The sequence below is a fragment of the Seriola lalandi genome, unplaced genomic scaffold (assembly GCF_002814215.2).
Source record: "Seriola lalandi dorsalis isolate HSWRI2012SDOR001 ecotype SW California unplaced genomic scaffold, Sedor1 jcf7180002054487, whole genome shotgun sequence".
Taxonomy (NCBI): domain Eukaryota; kingdom Metazoa; phylum Chordata; class Actinopteri; order Carangiformes; family Carangidae; genus Seriola; species Seriola lalandi.
The window spans coordinates 1,150,535-1,169,209 of NW_019525040.1; the positions used below are offsets into that span (position 1 = coordinate 1,150,535).

The following is an 18,675-nucleotide window of genomic DNA, read 5'->3' on the forward strand; positions in this document are numbered from 1 at the left end:
ACCCCCCCCCCCATCATCATCATCATCATCATTTCCTCTGTGCATGCTGTCTGTCTCATTCCATTTGCTTAAGCCTTCCTAATTCATCCATAATCCTCCATTATGACCCCTGTGTTTCACCCACAGCTGCACAGAAAGTGTGTCACCTGCTGAGCATCAATGTCACCGACTTCACACGAGCCATCCTGTCTCCCAGAATCAAGGTCAGCATAGCAATCAATACAAGAAGGTTCATGTCGGTCTTGTCTGGAGATTGAGAGATATTTGAAACCCTTTTTTTCACTTGTGTTTCAACCAGGTGTTTGGGTTTCTGTTTCTTGATCCAAATTAAATGAAGAGTTAGTCAGTGAGGCAATTTCCATGTAATGATGAATTTAGTATCACAGTATAACATTGGAGTGTTTTCTTTTTCAAGGTTGGCAGGGACTATGTCCAGAAGGCCCAGACTCAGGAGCAGGCTGAGTTTGCTGTCGAAGCTCTGGCCAAAGCCTCTTATGAGAGGATGTTCCGCTGGCTGGTGTTGAGAATCAACAAAGCCCTGGACAAGACCAAGAGACAAGGAGCCTCCTTCATTGGCATCCTAGACATTGCCGGATTTGAGATCTTTGAGGTAAGGTGTTTGACAGATGAAGTTATGAATTGTAACCGTGGTTGTATGATCACAGACAGAGCCCTCTGGTGGTGCTGTTTAAGCTCAGCCACTCTGTCATTTGATCTGACTGACAGTCACAAACTCATTGTTTTTCTAATCCTCTCCAACAGTTGAACTCGTTTGAGCAGCTGTGTATCAACTACACCAATGAGAAGCTGCAGCAGCTCTTCAACCACACCATGTTCATCCTGGAGCAGGAGGAGTACCAGAGGGAGGGCATCGAGTGGAGCTTCATCGACTTCGGCCTGGACCTGCAGCCCTGCATCGAGCTTATTGAAAAACCTGTAAGATATATCCCAGTTATTATTCTTCCTCAAGCCTAAAACAAATAACGCTGATAGCATTTGTCTTGACTTGTCATTACACTATAGATTAAGGGGATTTCAGTTACAAGCTTTATGCAGAACTCACCACTTGTATTTACTGCATAAAACAGATGTGTAGTACAAGCTGAGACATGTAACTGCACATCTATTATTAAACCAGTCATGATTCTTTTGAACTGCAAATGTCATGTGTCCACCTTTCTGTCTTTTCACCATCCATCAAAGGCCGGTCCACCAGGAATCCTGGCACTGCTGGATGAAGAGTGCTGGTTCCCCAAGGCCACAGACAAGAGCTTTGTAGAGAAGGTGGTCCAGGAGCAGGGAACGCACCCCAAGTTCCAGAAACCCAAGAAACTCAAGGACGATGTGGATTTCTGCATTATGCACTATGCTGGAAAGGTCATTGGCTATAACTTTGTTTTTCATTTGAATTTTAAGACATTTAAACAAACAATTCAATGCAAGGGCTCTATAAACCTCTGATAATATCAGTCACTCCAGGGTGAGACAGGTTGTCTTGTCCATTGTCCATATTCTCCAGAAGAGTGCAGTTATCCTCTTGTGCAGTAGAAGTCCAGAGTCAATGAGTGATGGTCTCTGCAGTGATGGGAGTAGTTCTTGGATTAAAAAAAACTTAAAGCACAGAGGTATTATCAGCAAGGTGTACTTATTGATGATGCATTAACATGAATATAGTGTTTTGATGTTGTAGCTGAGCGAGGGGAGCTGATTTTAGCTGCATCCTTTACTTTTAGGTAATTTGATCCGTAAGAATAATTTTAAAGTAACCGTATCCGTCATAAATGGAGTATATTGTCTCTCAAATGTAGTGGAGCAGAAGTATTAAGTAAAAAATGGAAATTCTCAAGTTAGGTACAAGTACCTAAACAACCTACTTGTATAAATGTACTCTGTTACTTTCCACCACTAGGTGGCTGCAAAGTAACAACATACACCTCTTCATGCTAAACTTTGTGTAGTTCTTCATTATGAATGTAACTTTCCTCTGGTGCAGGTGGACTACAAAGCAGATGAGTGGCTGATGAAAAATATGGATCCTCTGAATGAGTGTGTCGCCACTTTGCTCAACCAGTCTACTGACAAATTTACTGCTGACCTGTGGAGAGACAGTAAGTGGTGCAACTGAATTTATCCAAACTCTCATACCGCTGTAAACATCATGTAAAATGTCACTCTGCAAAAGACAATGTTGAATTTCTGCACAGAGTTTATTGGAAATGCAGTTTTTCCAAAATAAGGGTTTTTTAACTTCAGACTCAGGTCCATGACTGAAACACTTCATTCATCTTTAGCAAACGGTGTGAAAGAATTTAACAATCTGTTAACAGGATTTAATTTTTCTGTGCAACTGTCCACCAAGTGTGTATGAGACAGTATAAAATACCCTCAGTTTATTGCTGGTAAAATGTCAATACTAGAATGAACGTATGTATATTCTTCATATGCGACAAGCAAACACTAGATGTTTTCATAAAACACGCTGACAAAATTGTTTTCTACCGTCTCCGTGTCCTCACAGTGGACCGTATCGTGGGCCTGGATAAGGTGGCGGGAATGTCGGACTCCCTGCACGGTGCTTTCAAAACCCGTAAGGGCATGTTCCGTACTGTGGGCCAACTGTACAAGGAGCAGCTGAGTAACCTCATGGCCACACTCAGGAACACCAACCCTAACTTTGTCCGCTGCATCATCCCCAACCATGAGAAAAAGGTACAGAGATTAGGATTACACTCCGCATTGCAGCTGTTGCAGAAATGAATACAGGGGGTGTTAAACTACAAGTGATGGAGAATTAAATGTAATGAACTAATAGTGCACAGGTGCTTGTATGAGACAGAAGATTCACTGTATCAAAGAGTATATTTATGGGCCTTGAGTGGCTCAGCCATGGAAACAAAAGAAGCTTCTTTTACAAAAAAGAACTGCAACCCATTAACATCTTGACACAGATTTTTTTTTTTTTTTTTCTTAAACCAGTAACTAAAACAAATCACTGTACAAAATGTTTATTTAAAAAAAAAAAAAAAAAAGAGCACATGAACAAGTCTTTATTTGTAGTCTTTGTATTTGTTTCTTCCTTCAGGCCGGTAAACTGGAGCCTCACCTGGTTCTGGAACAGCTGAGGTGTAATGGAGTCCTGGAGGGGATTCGCATCTGCAGACAGGGTTTCCCCAACCGCATCGTCTTCCAGGAGTTCAGACAGAGGTAGCAAATGGCAGCATGTGTGTCAGAAAACTTGTAGTGCTTTACATTTGAATTAATTTCTTTTAATGTTTTTTTTTTTTAAGAGACTTTTATGCATCAAGTAATGTAGTAAAGTAAATTTACACATTTTTCTCTTTCACCCCTCTAAAGTAATCACCCTCCCACAGAACATTTTCAGACAAAACTTACGATTGACACATAGTGACATCTGACCCAGCCCATAAAGATCCCTGTCCTTGTCTAAAATGACCTGAGACTGTGTCTGTAACTACAAAAGCAAGTCATACAGTAAAAGAAATTAATGGCTGCAGTTCATAATCTAGAAAAATGACTTGTTCAGTAATTTAACTCTGCCTGTCTGTCTCTCAGGTATGAAATTCTCACTCCAAACGCTATTCCAAAGGGCTTCATGGATGGAAAGCAAGCCTGTGTACTCATGGTAATAACAATAAATCAGTTTTAAAAGTAAGCAGTTCATCAGAGGAGGGTGGAAAAAAGGCTCCTCTTTATCTTGATGCAAGTGTCAGGACATGTCCCTGACTCGCTTCTCTCTTCTCCATGTCAGATCAAAGCTTTGGAGCTGGACCCGAATCTGTTCCGCATCGGTCAAAGTAAAGTGTTCTTCAGAGCCGGAGTCCTGGCTCACCTGGAGGAGGAGAGAGACATGAAGATCACTGACGTGATCATCAGCTTCCAGGCCTGGTGCAGAGGATATGTGGCCCGCAAGTACGAAGAATCGAGTCATTTATCCCATAACACTGAAAAATGTTTTTATCACTCAACATCTATACATGTTGGAGACACTGTTTACATGTCTCATTTTTTTCACTCGGCAACTTCCAAGTTTTGACAAAATGACATGTTATTTACGTTGTGAGTTTTTTTTTTGTCTTGTTTTTTTTACTTCAGAGCTTTTGCCAAGCGACAGCAGCAGCTGACAGCCATGAAAGTTATCCAGAGAAACTGTGCAGCTTACCTCAAACTCAGGAACTGGCAGTGGTGGAGACTTTTCACTAAGGTAAGAGATTAATGAAAGTAAAGTTGATTTTACACAACACAATTCCAGGACAGCAGTATATTTCACCATTCAAGTGTCATTGTCAAGATTATTTACGATTTACTATGTTTTTAATTTGTTTTTACAAAGACTAAAGCTTTAGGGAAAATATAGACTTTTATCGTGGATATGGAGGAAAACTATTAAGCTACTTATTTATGCCTATAGACTGAAAGGCTAGTTTCTCTTATCTGAATTAGGAGTTTTCTCCATGTTATTCGAGAGCCAGCAGTTGAAATTGCAGGTGCATATATTAGGTTATGGAGATGTGCATATTATGTTTTTGATGTTGATTGTAGTGCTCCAAATATTAAAACTTATTCAGTATTTATGGATGACCAAATCAAGTCTCGGGTCAAATCGAGTCATCAGGTGTAAGTTGAGTCTGTAGTTCTGGATTTAGATTTGTCATTTGTCATTGCCACCTCATTTGTGCATCTGTAGAGCACTCTCCTGGTATTGTACTGTAGCAATGCTGTAACGATCTAGCAAAATAAATCTCTCTATTGAACACATTTTAAAAAATCGATTTTTTTTTTTCTTCATGTTTTCCCACCAGAGCGCAATTTCATCACCCCAGGAAAGTTCAAACTTCACCTTCTGTTTCAGTATTGTTAGGTTAATTCTTATCTTTTCCTCTAGGTGAAGCCTCTGCTGCAAGTGACCCGGCAGGAGGAGGAGATGCTGGCCAAAGATGAGGAGCTGGTCAAGGTGAAGGAGAGACAACTGCAGGCTGAAGAGCAGCTCAAAGAATATGAATCCAAGCAGCAGCAGGTAGGACCCTCTGTAACAACGGAGTGAGCCTAACTTAGTCTTTTGTTTTTTTTTTTTTTATGTTAAATCGGTGATAGTAGACCAATTGGAGCAATTGGGTAGCGACCCACCCAAGATGGCCGCAAAGGACCAGGGGCTCAACCAACACAACAAAACCTGGCTCTCCTCCATCACCATTTTATGGAGAAATATAAATGTAACCAAAACACTGGTCAGGTAGCGCACAAACTGTTTTTAAAGGCAGATGATTTGTTATTGGTGCTGAAAATCTTGAAGTTGTGGTTCCAGAAATCTGCTCCATCATCGATTCTTTTTCCAAAATATCAGGTTATACAATCAACTGGGAAAAATCGGAGGCTATGCCATTGCCTGATGTTTGTCACCCAGCTATAAGAACCAATGAGTAGTTTATGTGGATGCCAGAGGGAATTGCATATCTAGGGATTAGAGTAATTCTTGGCCTAACAAGGCCGACCACACATCAAATAACAAGAGCCCATTGCCTTTCTAAATAAGTTGATGTAACGTCATGATAACCCAAATAAACACAAACTGTCAAGACACAGGAGGTTGTGGTTTCGTCTGGCCACAGTTTCTGGCTGTAGAATAATTTTACATCAGTGGAAATCCTTCATATCTAATTTTAATGAGTGGATAGATTTAGTGTGTAAATGGCCTCATATGAACATGTGACATATAGACTGCATGGGACACAAGAGCTCTTTAATGAAGTTTGTGATATTCAGTGATATTTTATGGACTGAACATCTGTGGTATGTGGACCGCCCATATTTGAATACAGTGATGGATGGATCTCTGTATCCTGCCTGATGGGCAATGTGAAGTATTCATTGAACAGTGTGGGCTACCTTTAATAGCTGATCAATATGTCGAGGATCTTCTGGTTGTATCAAATCTGTCACAAACACATGCATCATTATGACAAATCTAGCGTGATGCAGATGTAATCATCCAGTCTCTCTCTCACTTTGCCTCCCCTCTTCTAGCTGAATGCTGAGAAGTCGGCTCTTCAGGAACAGCTCCAGGCGGAGACGGAGCTGTGTGCGGAGGCTGAGGAGATGAGAGCCCGTCTGGCCACCAGGAAGCAGGAGCTGGAGGAGATCCTGCATGACCTGGAGTCTCGCCTAGAGGAGGAAGAGGAGCGAGTCACCCAGATGCACACTGAGAGAAAAAAGATGCAGCAGAACATCACGGTCAGTGGAGTCCTGCGGGACACAGATCATAAGCTGTGATGAAGAAAACTTCTTTTTTTCTTTTTTCTTTTTTTAAAGCATGAAAGTTGAAAATTGTTTGTTGTTCATCCAGGATCTGGAGCAGCAGCTGGATGAGGAGGAAGCAGCCAGACAGAAGCTTCACATGGAGAAGGTCACCACGGACGCCAAGCTGAAGAAGCTTGAGGAGGATGTCATGGTGCTGGACGACCAGAACGGCAAACTCAACAAGGTCTCATATGTGTTCATTTAAACAGTGGTCTGCAGCACTGAACAATTGAGTATCCAAAGAAAATTTCTGCATCTCTGAAATATTCAATGCATCATTAACAAAATATTTGCCCCTGGAAAATCAAATACAATCGTTTCTTGGTTTTATTTAACCTCAGGAGAAGAAACTGCTGGAGGAGAGGATCTCTGAGTGCACCACCAACTTGGCTGAGGAGGAAGAGAAGTCTAAAAGTTTGCAGAAACTCAAGAATAAACATGAGGCCATGATCACAGATTTGGAAGGCAAGTGTCTGTTGTTTACCTTTTTTGTTATTCTTTTTAAATCCTTTTAATGTATTATGTATTTTTGAATTCCAACTTTTGAGTTTCTGTGTCATCTCACATACAGATCGTCTAAGAAAGGAAGAGAAAGTGCGTCAGGAGTTGGAGAAGAACCGTCGTAAACTCGAGGGAGACTCCACTGAGCTCAACGACCAGATTGCAGACCTGCAGGCCCAGATCGCTGAACTCCGAGCTCAGCTGGCCAAGAAGGAGGAGGAGCTCCTCGCTGCACTGGCCAGGTCAGAGTTAAATTCAGTGTTTTAAAAACATTTGAGTGGAAAAATCAGTGTCATTGTAAGATTCAAAAGTTGTATTTAAAATCAACAAAAATGACGGCGATGATGAGCCACTTTTTCTTTTTTCCTCACTGTGACAAATGTTACCTTTGTCATTTGTGCTTTAAATATGACCTGTAAAGCAATATGTTTCCCTTAGATTATTCTCACTTCCAAGAAAGTTCGCACAGAGTACCTGTCTGTCAGACTCATTCTTCTCTCCCTCTTCACCTCCAGGATCGAGGAGGAGGCTGCAGCCAAAAACACAGCCCAGAAGAAGATCAGGGAGCTGGAGGCCCAGATCTCTGAGCTGCAGGAGGATCTGGACCTGGAGAGGCAGGCGCGCTCCAAGGCTGAGAAACACCGCAGGGACCTGGGAGAGGAGCTGGAGGCCCTCAAAACTGAGCTGGAGGACACTTTGGACTCCACTGCAGCGCAGCAGGAGCTGAGGTAATGGTCTGCTGCTCGACAGAATCCATAGAGAATTTCTAGATCTCAAAGCGTTACACAACTTTTCACCGACTGATATTGTATGAATCTGGATGTACTGTATTTTGGGAGGTAATATCTCATGTCCACATGAGAGTAGCAGGGAGGCCCTACATTGAACCCAGTTTCAACTTTCTTGTCTGTCCTCCTCTCACACCTCTTTGTTCTATCCAGGTCAAAGCGTGAGACGGAGGTCACCCATCTGAAGAAGACTCTGGAGGAAGAGGCCAAGAGCCATGAGCAGCAGATGGCTGACATGAGACAAAAACACAATCAGGCATTCGAAGAGCTCAATGAACAGCTGGAACAGGCCAAAAGGGTAACCAATGTTGTGGTCAGAAGAGAAAGATGCCAGTGCTTAACAACTCCACTATCTGAACAACACCAGTAACATGTCTCATGTGTGCCACTCCTGCAGAACAAGGTGTCAGTGGAGAAATCCAAGCAGGCCCTGGAGAGTGAGTGGAACGAGCTGCAGATCGAGCTGAAGACTTTGACACAAGGCAAAGGAGATTCTGAACACCGTCGCAAGAAGGCAGAAGCCCAGGTTCAAGAACTGCAGGTCAAACATGGAGAAAGTGAGCGACAGAGGCAGGAGCTGGCTGACAAGATGACCAAGATGCAGGTATGAAGGGTGCAAGTTTCTGAAAGGTGGAGGAGAGTTAGATGAAACGAGGGATGAATTTTCTGTTAGGATTGATGGAGTGGCTGACTGAATAATGTCCATGATCCATTGCTTCTGTCTGTCTGGTGTCTAGTCTGAGCTAGACAACGTGAACAGCCTCCTGAGTGAAGCCGAGGGCAAGTGCATCAAATCCAGCAAGGACCTTTCTTCTGTAGAGTCTCAGCTGCAGGATACACAGGTACAAACACAAATGTGTGCACATGTTGTCATCACTGCTGTGGCTACTAACACAGTCCTGTATGTCTTACAATATCAAATAGAGCCGAAACATTCTGTTCATCTTTTTGTCAATCAACTGAAAATTATTTGGCAACACTTTTGATAATCAGTCAATTAAATTAAGACATTTTTAAAGCAAAAATGCAAATGCTTTTAATTTGAACTTTTTTTCAGTTGTTTTTTTTTTTTTTTTTTTTTTTTTTTTTTTTTTTTTTTACATTAAATGAAATTAAAAAATCACTTTTTGTCGCCATAATCTTTTTAAATTGAAGGGCATGTAAGGGCACAAACATCACTCTTCTTCTGAAAATCTTAACTCGGTCAACTCTGAACACACAGACTCAATATCGCCAATGTCCATTGCAGATAAAACTTATAAGATGCTCCTTGTATAACTTTAGCTCTTGACTGATTTTAAGATAATCTTTGGATGTTTTCTTCAGCAGCAAATTAATACAGTGATAGCTTCTGTACATCCATGGTAACACTGGAAACAGGAACCACCTTTTGCTAATTTGGCCTGACTTTTCATTGTGCAAAACTGTTTTTGTTTTTTCCCCTTCTCTGAACTCCAGGAGTTGCTCCAAGAGGAGACGCGTCAGAAGCTCTCCATCTCCTCCCGGCTGAGGCAGCTGGAGGACGAGCAGAACAGCCTGCGGGAGTTGCTGGAGGAAGAGGAAGAGGGCAAGAAAAACGTGGAGAAGCAGGTTTCCACTCTCCAGGCTCAGGTTGGTCCACAGTGTTGTCCTTAAACAAAGACATTGTCGGTGGATATCTACAGGACTTCTACCTGTTGCACTGCAGCTAAGATTCATTCATCAAGACTCAACAATGCTGCTCAACTTTCTCATGTTTTATTTCAACCCCTCTGATTCCCCCTCTTTTCTTCTGTCTTCAGCTGGCAGAGATGAAGAAGAAGCTGGAACAGGAGTCCATGTCCCTGGAGGGCGCAGAGGAGTGCCGCAAGCGAGTCCAGCGGGAAGTGGATAGCACGATGCAACAGCTGGAGGAGAAGACAGCAGCTTACGACAAACTTGACAAGACAAAAACCCGTTTACAGCAGGAGCTGGACGACCTCTTGGTGGATCAGGACCACCTGAGGCAGATCGTCTCCAACTTGGAGAGGAAGCAGAAGAAGTTTGACCAGGTATCATGTCAACAGTGCATTCTGGGCATTATGAAGCATAATGCACCAACAAGTTGATATCAGTATATTTTGTTTATTTTTATTCAACATTTTTTTAACCATGTAAAACCCCATTGAGTCACAGAAGCAGTTTATAGCAACTGATCTTTACAGTTTTTGGCAGTAGATGTTATCAGGTTACAGTAGCATAATACATTCTGAAGTTGGCAACAGTGGATGTGTTGTTTCTTTTTTGCACAAATGAAATGATCCATCCACATGAGTAGATAACATTTTCAGGGAAAAGTTATTCATTTCAAGAATGAACCTGCCTGCCTCGGCTTGGTGTTAAATGTGCAGCTATGGAGTGTCACGTGGATCTCCTGAGATCAATAAGAGGATGTGGCTCCTATAATGATCTTTGTCACAGGACTTAACCAATTATTTCATAGTGCAGGATTTTTCAGTTTATTTGGATGGTACTATTCATACACACTGTTCAAAGACTAAACCTTCAGTCAGAAAATATTCTAGTTCGGGTAAATCTTTATCCCACATTTTGTTGTTCTGTAGCCCCAAATATGCTGAAATTTCTCCTATTTGGATTATTGGAAAAATTCATTGTCACAAAGCTGAAAACATGGCTGTTTTTCTTTAGGTGATCAAAAATTGACATTTTGGAAATACATTATCTTCAGTATATCAGTGTAGTGTGGATCCTTAACTGCCCCTCCTGATCAGATCCTCTCCTTTCCCTAGATGCTGGCAGAGGAAAAAACTATTTCTACTCAGTATGCTGAGGAGCGCGACAAGGCTGAGGCTGAGGCCAGGGAGAAGGAAACACGAGCACTGACACTGGCACGTGAGCTGGAGACCATGACAGACCTTAAGAACGAGTTGGACCGGGCCAATAAGCTGCTCAAAGCTGAGATGGATGATTTGGTCTCCTCCAAGGATGATGTCGGCAAGAGCGTAAGAGATCACACTGGCACTTTGTGGTGCATGCAGAGCTGCAATGAGATGAACTGTGTCTGAATAGGTTTGGAAATTGGTTTTGCTAAGAATAAAAAAAAGTTTTCATGTTTTATTCAAGCAAGAGGAAAAAATACAGTAGGTTGTTGCTCAGTCATTGGCATCATTAGTTCTCTTCATTGCCTGAAAAACAGTAAATATGTACAATGTTAACCTCCTTGTACACAGGTTCATGAGCTGGAGAGGTCAAAGCGTGCCATGGAGCAGCAGCTGGAGGAGATGAGAGTTCAGCTGGAGGAGCTGGAGGATGAGCTGCAGGCCACAGAGGATGCCAAACTGCGTCTGGAGGTTAACATGCAGGCCATGAAGGCCCAGTTTGACAGAGACCTGCAGGCCAGAGACGAACAGGGAGAGGAGAGGAGGAAACAGCTGGTTAAACAGGTACAATGGAGGGACCTAAAATATGTGGCATACACCGTTGGTTTAGTTAGTTTTTTCCAAACAGTTTCAGGGTTGTAAATTTTGTGGTGCAATTGTTTGCAGGAAAATGCTGAAGTAGGATTTTGACTCTCCTTTAGGTGCGTGAGATGGAGATCGAGCTGGAAGATGAACGTAAGCAGCGTACTCAGGCCCTGTCATCTAAGAAGAAACTGGAGATGGACCTGATGGAACTTGAAGTCCAGATTGATGCTGCCAACAAAGGCCGTGATGAGGCCCTCAAACAGCTGAAGAAACTGCAGGTAAAATAAACATGTATGCACAAACATAACACGAGCAAAGGTAAGTCAAAGATGGATCATCCATTAGTGACTCACCAGTTTGACTGGGAAATCAATATGAGTGGAAACAAAGACAAATGATAACATAGCATGGACCTCATATCACTTCCACATGAGTTGACAGCTCTTATAACACAGAGAGACACTGGACAAGCCACTTAATACAAATTATTAATGTTTTCTGATGATTTTGATATATTTGTATCTTCAGCTAGTTTCTGTCTATTACCAATCCATCTCTGTTATATATGAGAACATAGCAGTAATATAAATGACCATATAACTACAATTTGAACCTGCCCCTTTACAAATAAGTAGGCAGACTCATTGACGTTGATGTTGATGATGTTTTTGTGGTCACATACACTGATTGGAAACCCCTCGCAGTGATGGGTGTCTAACTTCAGCACTGCTGTGTGCATGTCCACTCTCCAGGCCCTTATGAAAGAGCATATGAGGGAGCTGGAGGAGCTGCGTTTGTCCAGAGATGAAGCTGTCAGTGGGGCCAAGGAGACCGAGAGGAAGCTCAAGGCCATGGAGGCAGACGCCCTGCACTTCCAGGAGGTATGAGAGTAAAAATGGGGAAAAAAAGTGTCTGAAAAATCTGAAACGTGACTGGATGTCCAGACCAGCTACTTTATCCACATCCTTTCAATTTCTTTTTTGTCATAGAGGTATATTACAGGGAATATTGTAGGATGGCATCATTATGCAAGAGTACAACTGATATTTTCTAATAAACCATCAGTACAAAGCTCAGATCTGACCTTTTCCATGACGTGTAGAAAAGGTTCACAGCAGCTGATAACATATCCAGTCATTAAAGAGAAAGAAATAGCTTTCAGAGCTCTCCTCTGTTCGTCAACATGGGTAAACTTGTGCCTTCTGTTTCCTCCAGGATCTTGCCACTGCAGAGAGACTCAAGAGACAGGTCCAGACCGAGAGAGACGAGCTCCAGGATGAGATTAACAGCAGCAACTCCAAAAAGTATGAGCCAAACAATTACAACGCCTGTAGAGCATGTAATTTAATGCACGGATTAAAGATGCAACCACAGTGTATTTATGCTGCTAAATGGTGTGGATACTCGCAACTCATTTTCAACTATTACAAACTTAGAAACTGCATATTTAAACTTGGTTACAATGCACATGCAGAACATGCATGGTCATTTTGTGCAGTTAAAGGTAATCTCCATACATTAACCATCACTTCTCCTCTTCCTCATGTGCTGTTGCCAGTTCTCTGCTGGCCGACGATAAGAGGAGGCTGGAGGCTCGTATCACCCAGCTGGAGGAGGAGCTGGAGGAGGAGCAGCTCAACACCGAGATGGTCAATGACCGTCTGAGGAGAACCACACTGCAGGTAAGGATGCACTATATCTCAGATATGCTGAATGACTAAACAGATAAAGGAAAGAGCTATAGAAACCAACTTTAAAGAGACAATACTCAGAATAAATTTGTCAGTTACTTGATGGGGAAACACCACATGAGTACCACAGAAGAATAACATGTATAAAAGGCAACCGGTATGGCTGAGACACTACTGTAGGTTGCACTTCACTTTAACAAAGGCTCCTGTGTGTGTGTGTGTGTGTGTGTGTGTGTCTGTGGCATTAGACTGAGCAGTTGACCACAGAGCTGGCTGGAGAGCGCAGCAGCTCCCAGCGGCTGGAGGGGGCTCGCTCCCAGATGGATCGCCAGAACAAGGAGCTAAAGCTGAAACTGCAGGAGCTTGAGGGAACCATCAAGTCCAAGTATAAGTCCTCCATTACCACCCTGGAGGCCAAGATCGCTCAGCTGGAAGAACAGCTTGACGTTGAGTCTAAGTGAGTGCCAGTGCAAGGGACGGTTTTGTAATTGTTTTATAATCTTTTTGCCATGGCTGCTCCATTTTTTGATTATCCTCAATGATGGTGGCTTTAAGTGTTGCTTGTTGTTTTTTTCTTTTACTTTTCCTAAAGTGTCTCACAGCAATTTGCTTTTTGTACAAATTTCAGGGAGCGTCAGCAGGCCTCCAGGCTGGCCAGGCGGACAGAGAAGAAGCTGAAAGAGGTGTTGCTACAGGTGGATGACGAGAGGCGCAACACAGAGCAATACAAAGACCAGGTAAGTGTTGTGATTGCTGAAAAGAAGAGAGGAGTCTTATTGTGTAGTTTGATCCTGACTTGAATCCTTGCTGATCTATTGTTTTGGCACTTGTTGCACTGGTACTCTGCACACTAAGTGATCCCTCTCTCTCTCTGTCTACAGGCGGAGAAGACAAACAACCGAATGCGGCAACTGAAGCGCCAGCTGGAGGAGGCGGAGGAGGAGGTGACACGAGCCAATGCCTACCGTAGGAAGCTTCAGAGAGAGCTGGATGATGCTGCCGAGTCAGCAGACCTTATGAACCGTGAAGTCAGCACTCTGAAGAGCAAGCTCAGGTAGGGTTTTTTACATTTGTGTAGGGCCATAGTTTTCATCTCACAGTTGAGTAGAGCGTTCAGAATCCAGCGCTTTTGGATCTTACACTATTCTGAGGGGCTAAATGTCAGGAAATCTAGTCCACTGCTGCCTTGACTTGTAAAATGTTTTTTGGCTTTGTTTATGATTATACACTCAAGTCTTTAATATCTTCACTAATACTGAGTATCTCATCTTTTATACTTGTGTGTAGTATTTATGCAGCACCTCATTGTGTTAAAACGATTATTTGTTTTTTTTTTAAAGACGTGGAGATTTGCCTTTCAATCTGCGGCGTAACACCAATCGCTCCGGCCACGACAGTGATGAGGATGTGGACGTGCAGATTGAGACATCTGAGAATCCAGCTGAGTGAGCGGAGGATCACCAAGAGGGGAAATATTACAATGACCAGAGTCAACATGCAGATATAGTAAAGCATTAGCCATGCAAGCTATCAAGTGAGACTTTATCTGTGAGGATTTAGCCTTTTATTCACCATGACAATCTTCTTATAGCCTTATTGTTACTTCCCATATGATACATTTGTATTTGGCCAAATCTTATTGATCTCAGTGAATGTGAGCAATGTTTTTCTACAAAGTCTTCTTGGTCTATTTTTCTACTTCATGGTTATATTATAAAATATTGCTCTGCTAACAAGCCATTGCAATTTAATTTTATCTGTGCTTGAGGATTATTTGCTGTTACTTAACTGTTCCTGGGGAGACACACTGGTGATTTTATGCTTGTTTTGCACACAAATATGGGTCCTTTTGGGAGTTTTGGTGCAGTTACAAACTAGAGTCAGTATGAATCTGTATCTATACTGTATGCTTTTCCTCTCACTGTGTTATCCTTTCAATGTAATTACCTCAACCAAAATTGCACAATGCCAACACAGACAAAACAAAGTTTGGAAATTGTTCAGTTCTTCAATGATGTGGTTGAAATTATAGCAATGATTTGGTACACTTTGGTACAAATATTGTACCGTCATCTATGATTGTTTGGTTGATGTATCGTTTCTCACTGGTTTTACACTTTAGTGATTATTGGTGGTGGGTCGTCATGTAGCAGCTCTTACTGTACTACATTTGTGCTATGCTTTGCACAGCAGAGGGGTTTCTGTCAGCACATTAGCCTCTGAATGTTGAATCCTGCATGTTTTAGGTCCATTATGATACCCTGACACTGTATTATCAAAGAAATTACATTTCATATCGATTCCAATATTTTAAGGCTATTCTATATTTTATCAAATGCCTTAATGCAATAAATTGACAAAATATCAAATGTATTTGACTTCCTCATCTCTTCTGTGAATATACTCAAGAAGTTCTAGGCATAAAAGATGGGTTTATATTTTTTCTCCAAGTCTGTCTTAAAAAAGTTCAGACAAGCTGCAAATATGTCCAAGGAAGCTCAAATTTCACTTTATAAGAGGAATGCTGCCGAGATTATATTGCATAGCACACAAAAATATTTCATTCCTCTAAAGAAAGTGTTCAGTATTAAGGTGTACTCATTCAGACCAAAGCAACAGCATGTTTTTCTTGACTGACATATACTTACTAAAGAAATGTGGCATTATAACAAAACTATCTTTAGTGGAAAACTGCATTGTGAAATCATACTTTTAAAAAATACCTGCTATAAATTGTTAGTAATTATTACAACACTGGCTTTTTTTTAATTTTATTTATTTAAGTGAAAACAAGTAAATATAACTCCTTCAGCAAACAAATATTAAAAATTTGCTTTTTTTCAAATGTCACTGCACTGTTACTTTAAAGGGATAAGGGAAAGGGAAAGGAAAGGATAAAGGGAAGAATTGGTTCCACTAAATATCAGCCAACTGGATACAAATGTCCTGCAGTCAGCCATTGTCCTGTTGGCTTCTACAATGATCCAAACACCTGACCTCAAAATCCACCATGAACTACTTCCAGATACACAAGCTGAAGCTTTTGGGACGGCCCTCGCTGCTAAATCTGTAATCTTGCATACAACTGTGTAACATGTGCACAGTAGGTAAACTGTCCCACAGGTGTGTCAAACGGTTTTCATCATATAAAGACTGACACACGGCTCAAGAGCGACACCCTGAGTTCAATGTTGAAACTGCACTGACTACACGCCACACAATACACAATACACATACCAGTTTGTTTTCTATGAAAGTCTTAACTTAAACGAAAGAATATAGTCCATATTTTAGACATAATGGCGCCTTCTACTGCAGAACCAGAACCCGCACACGGACCCAATTCTCACCACCGACTGAAGCAGCCAGTTTTACAGCCAGTGTTATTCTTCTGTGTGAGTGCGTGTGACGGTGAGATGGTGTGTGTGTCACCGCTGTTGGAGGTGAACCTTGCTAGCCAGATGCTAACCGTCGCAGCAGACTAACAAGTAGCAGCAACGTAGGTCCGCAGTTATATTACAGACAGTACTGCGGTTTAAACATTTTAACTGAAAAATACAGGACGCGTCAGGACACGTTACGATACGTCAGGATACTTGTTAATTTAGAGGCGAACCAGTGTAAAGTTAAGTAACTTAACTACCGCTAACGTTAAAGCTAACGAGCTATTCCAGAAAGTTCTGTGTTCAGCCTGGCAGGGGAGGTGTTTTCTAACGTTACACTCTTGCAGTAAATTTGTCGCAGTAAACACAAATCATGGTGTTTCTGGCGCTGGAGGAGGTGGCCATCACCTCCATCAATCCTTAACAGACTTCAAAGTCCGGTAAGAGGAGCTAACATGCTAAATTAGCTTCCTAGCTAGTCAAGTATTATGTGCATGCCTGACTGCTCGGCGAGGCGATCTTATCAGAAACAAACCAACTGTCAGAGCCGATAGTTTTAATGGCGCTTGCCTTCAACTACACATTAAGCGGTCGGCTTGTCAGTGTTGGTCTGTTCTGTCCAGAGAGGCTGGTGTCCTGCTGCCTCATCCTCACATACTCTGACATTTAGCTGTAACTAGCCTGCTGCTACCGGCTTCATAAACATTGATGCTGTTTTAATATGTGACTCATCTGATTTCCCCTCTTTTTTTTTAGTAACATTGGCTGAAATCAACCACCTTCAAAACGGCAGTAGCAGGGGAGAAACTGGACTCATCCAGCTCAACAGCCAAGTCAAAGATGGAGTTAGCCTCGGTGAGTGCACCTGCTGGCTGCTGTGAGTTATGGTCATCGTGGTCATACAGACTGTCAGAGACCTTCATCTGTGAATTAGCCCATATTTATTAACATGCATGCTCCCATACAAGTCAAACTGTTAAAATAGTTTGTGTGTGTGTATTGTGACCTCACAAAAATATTCTGGTGTTGCAAATTTTCTATTCACCTTTAACTGTTTGAGCTCAACTATTTGACTATTTGAGCTACCAGTTGTTGATTAATGATAGAATAGAACACCCAGTCCAAGTTGATGGCACAGCAGCTGAAACTACACACAGACATTGTAGATCATCTCTATCTGGGCTGTAACCATACCATAAATTTGTTTTGGAAATAAATTAAGAAACGTGTGTAAGTGTAATGACAATGTCTGTTTTGTCTATTCAGGTTGATTAAACACCACACAATTAAAAAAAAACATGTCTTCAACACATCTAAATCGTTCTAAAATCCAATATAACCATGTAACAGTCCTGCTCACTGATTTGCAACATTGCCCACAATGACCTAATACACCCAGAGGTATTTATGGGTGCATAACTCTTGACTATGTTTTCTCTTAAACATTACAGAATGACCCAAAGCCAGAATTTGAATAATTTTCTTGGTTCATGATTGTTTGATCTTTATCATAGGTGGGACAGAAATGATGGGGAGGGAATTATGGAAACTGAATTGTTAGCCACACAGGCTGGAAGCCAGTGTCTAAAATTACCATGACAATTTGTTCTCAGAGTTTGATTTCGGTTATTTTCACGGGATATTTTAGAATTTGGATAAGATACAATTGTTCCTCACACAGATACCTGATTGCAAGCAGATTGCTACTTGTGCAAATAGACTCCTTCTACATACATTTTCTGTGACCCATATTTAAAGCCCCCGGCTCAACACACACACATCCACTTTATGACTCATGTTGTCTGACAAAGATGCAATTTAGCAGTTAGCTTTGCAGGGAGGGGGTACTGAAATACAGATGTGTGAGTGTCTCTCTGAAAGATAAAGATAGAAACCCATAGAAAGACGCAGGCTGGATTAAGCTTCTGCTTTGGCTGCGAAACGTTGGGGGGGAGGGAGGATGAGGAGCAGGAGAAAGCCATTGTGGGTTGGAGGGAGAGAGAGAGAGAGAGAGAGAGAGTGGGGAAGGAAGGTTTGTGTGAGAGAGATGGAGGTTTATTTTATAATATGCTGTTTGTAAAAGCAGCATCACCGAGAGAGGCATGTGAAAGTGGGCAAAATGCAGGAAAAACAGGATTCTCAGAGCCGAGCCCCGGGCAGCACAGGGAAGGTAGGAGTGTGTGTGCATTAAAGTGGCACCTGTGTGTGTGTGTGTGTGTGTGTGTGTGTGTAGAAGCTGCATATACAGTATGTTGTATGTTCAGGAGACATTGTATGTATGTTGTGTTTGTTATGGTTGCTGTAAATGTGGTTATTATTATTGTCCTCAGATAAACATTTTCTTCTCCATATTTACATATTTTTCCATCTTTATCTTCAATTGCAAATTTAGCATCCGACTGTCTGTTCGTGTCTGTGTCTTACCCTCTGCCTGTTTGTCCATAAGGCATGTAAAAACAAATAATGTTGAGTCTCAGTGTAATTCAACCCAGCAGCCTGTGTGTGTGTGTGTGTGTGTGTGTGTGTGTGTGTGTGTGTGTGTGTGTGTGTGTGT

At 41.9% G+C, this 18,675-nt stretch overlaps 2 protein-coding genes across 6 annotated transcripts in view; both read left to right on the forward strand.

Annotated features, from left to right (window-relative positions):
• Positions 1–15,111, forward strand: part of LOC111659755 (myosin-9-like) — a 25,901-nt gene extending 10,790 nt beyond the window's left edge. The window contains exons 13-43 of the mRNA XM_023412782.2: positions 127–203; positions 416–610; positions 763–936; positions 1,204–1,377; positions 1,994–2,108; positions 2,519–2,709; positions 3,083–3,204; positions 3,574–3,643; positions 3,770–3,930; positions 4,114–4,222; positions 4,904–5,035; positions 6,043–6,249; positions 6,362–6,499; positions 6,657–6,780; positions 6,887–7,058; positions 7,332–7,544; positions 7,758–7,902; positions 8,002–8,208; positions 8,342–8,446; positions 9,063–9,215; positions 9,386–9,634; positions 10,373–10,585; positions 10,814–11,026; positions 11,164–11,325; positions 11,800–11,928; positions 12,263–12,351; positions 12,606–12,729; positions 12,987–13,195; positions 13,367–13,475; positions 13,620–13,792; positions 14,079–15,111. Coding sequence (XP_023268550.1) covers positions 127–203; positions 416–610; positions 763–936; positions 1,204–1,377; positions 1,994–2,108; positions 2,519–2,709; positions 3,083–3,204; positions 3,574–3,643; positions 3,770–3,930; positions 4,114–4,222; positions 4,904–5,035; positions 6,043–6,249; positions 6,362–6,499; positions 6,657–6,780; positions 6,887–7,058; positions 7,332–7,544; positions 7,758–7,902; positions 8,002–8,208; positions 8,342–8,446; positions 9,063–9,215; positions 9,386–9,634; positions 10,373–10,585; positions 10,814–11,026; positions 11,164–11,325; positions 11,800–11,928; positions 12,263–12,351; positions 12,606–12,729; positions 12,987–13,195; positions 13,367–13,475; positions 13,620–13,792; positions 14,079–14,187 — 4,763 coding nt within the window. The 3' untranslated portion in view covers positions 14,188–15,111. The remainder of the gene's footprint in view (positions 1–126; positions 204–415; positions 611–762; positions 937–1,203; positions 1,378–1,993; positions 2,109–2,518; positions 2,710–3,082; positions 3,205–3,573; positions 3,644–3,769; positions 3,931–4,113; positions 4,223–4,903; positions 5,036–6,042; positions 6,250–6,361; positions 6,500–6,656; positions 6,781–6,886; positions 7,059–7,331; positions 7,545–7,757; positions 7,903–8,001; positions 8,209–8,341; positions 8,447–9,062; positions 9,216–9,385; positions 9,635–10,372; positions 10,586–10,813; positions 11,027–11,163; positions 11,326–11,799; positions 11,929–12,262; positions 12,352–12,605; positions 12,730–12,986; positions 13,196–13,366; positions 13,476–13,619; positions 13,793–14,078) is intronic.
• Positions 15,112–15,950: 839 nt separating this feature from the next.
• LOC111659748 (mitochondrial glycine transporter B-like) overlaps positions 15,951–18,675 on the forward strand; it is an 8,424-nt gene continuing 5,699 nt past the window's right edge. Inside the window, exons 1-2 of one of the 5 annotated variants that reach the window (XM_023412772.2) lie at positions 15,951–16,149; positions 16,878–16,976. In XM_023412772.2, coding sequence (XP_023268540.1) covers positions 16,962–16,976 — 15 coding nt within the window. In that variant the 5' untranslated portion in view covers positions 15,951–16,149; positions 16,878–16,961. The other 4 variants (XM_023412771.2, XM_023412770.2, XM_087175749.1 and 1 more) reach the window with 4 other exon arrangements.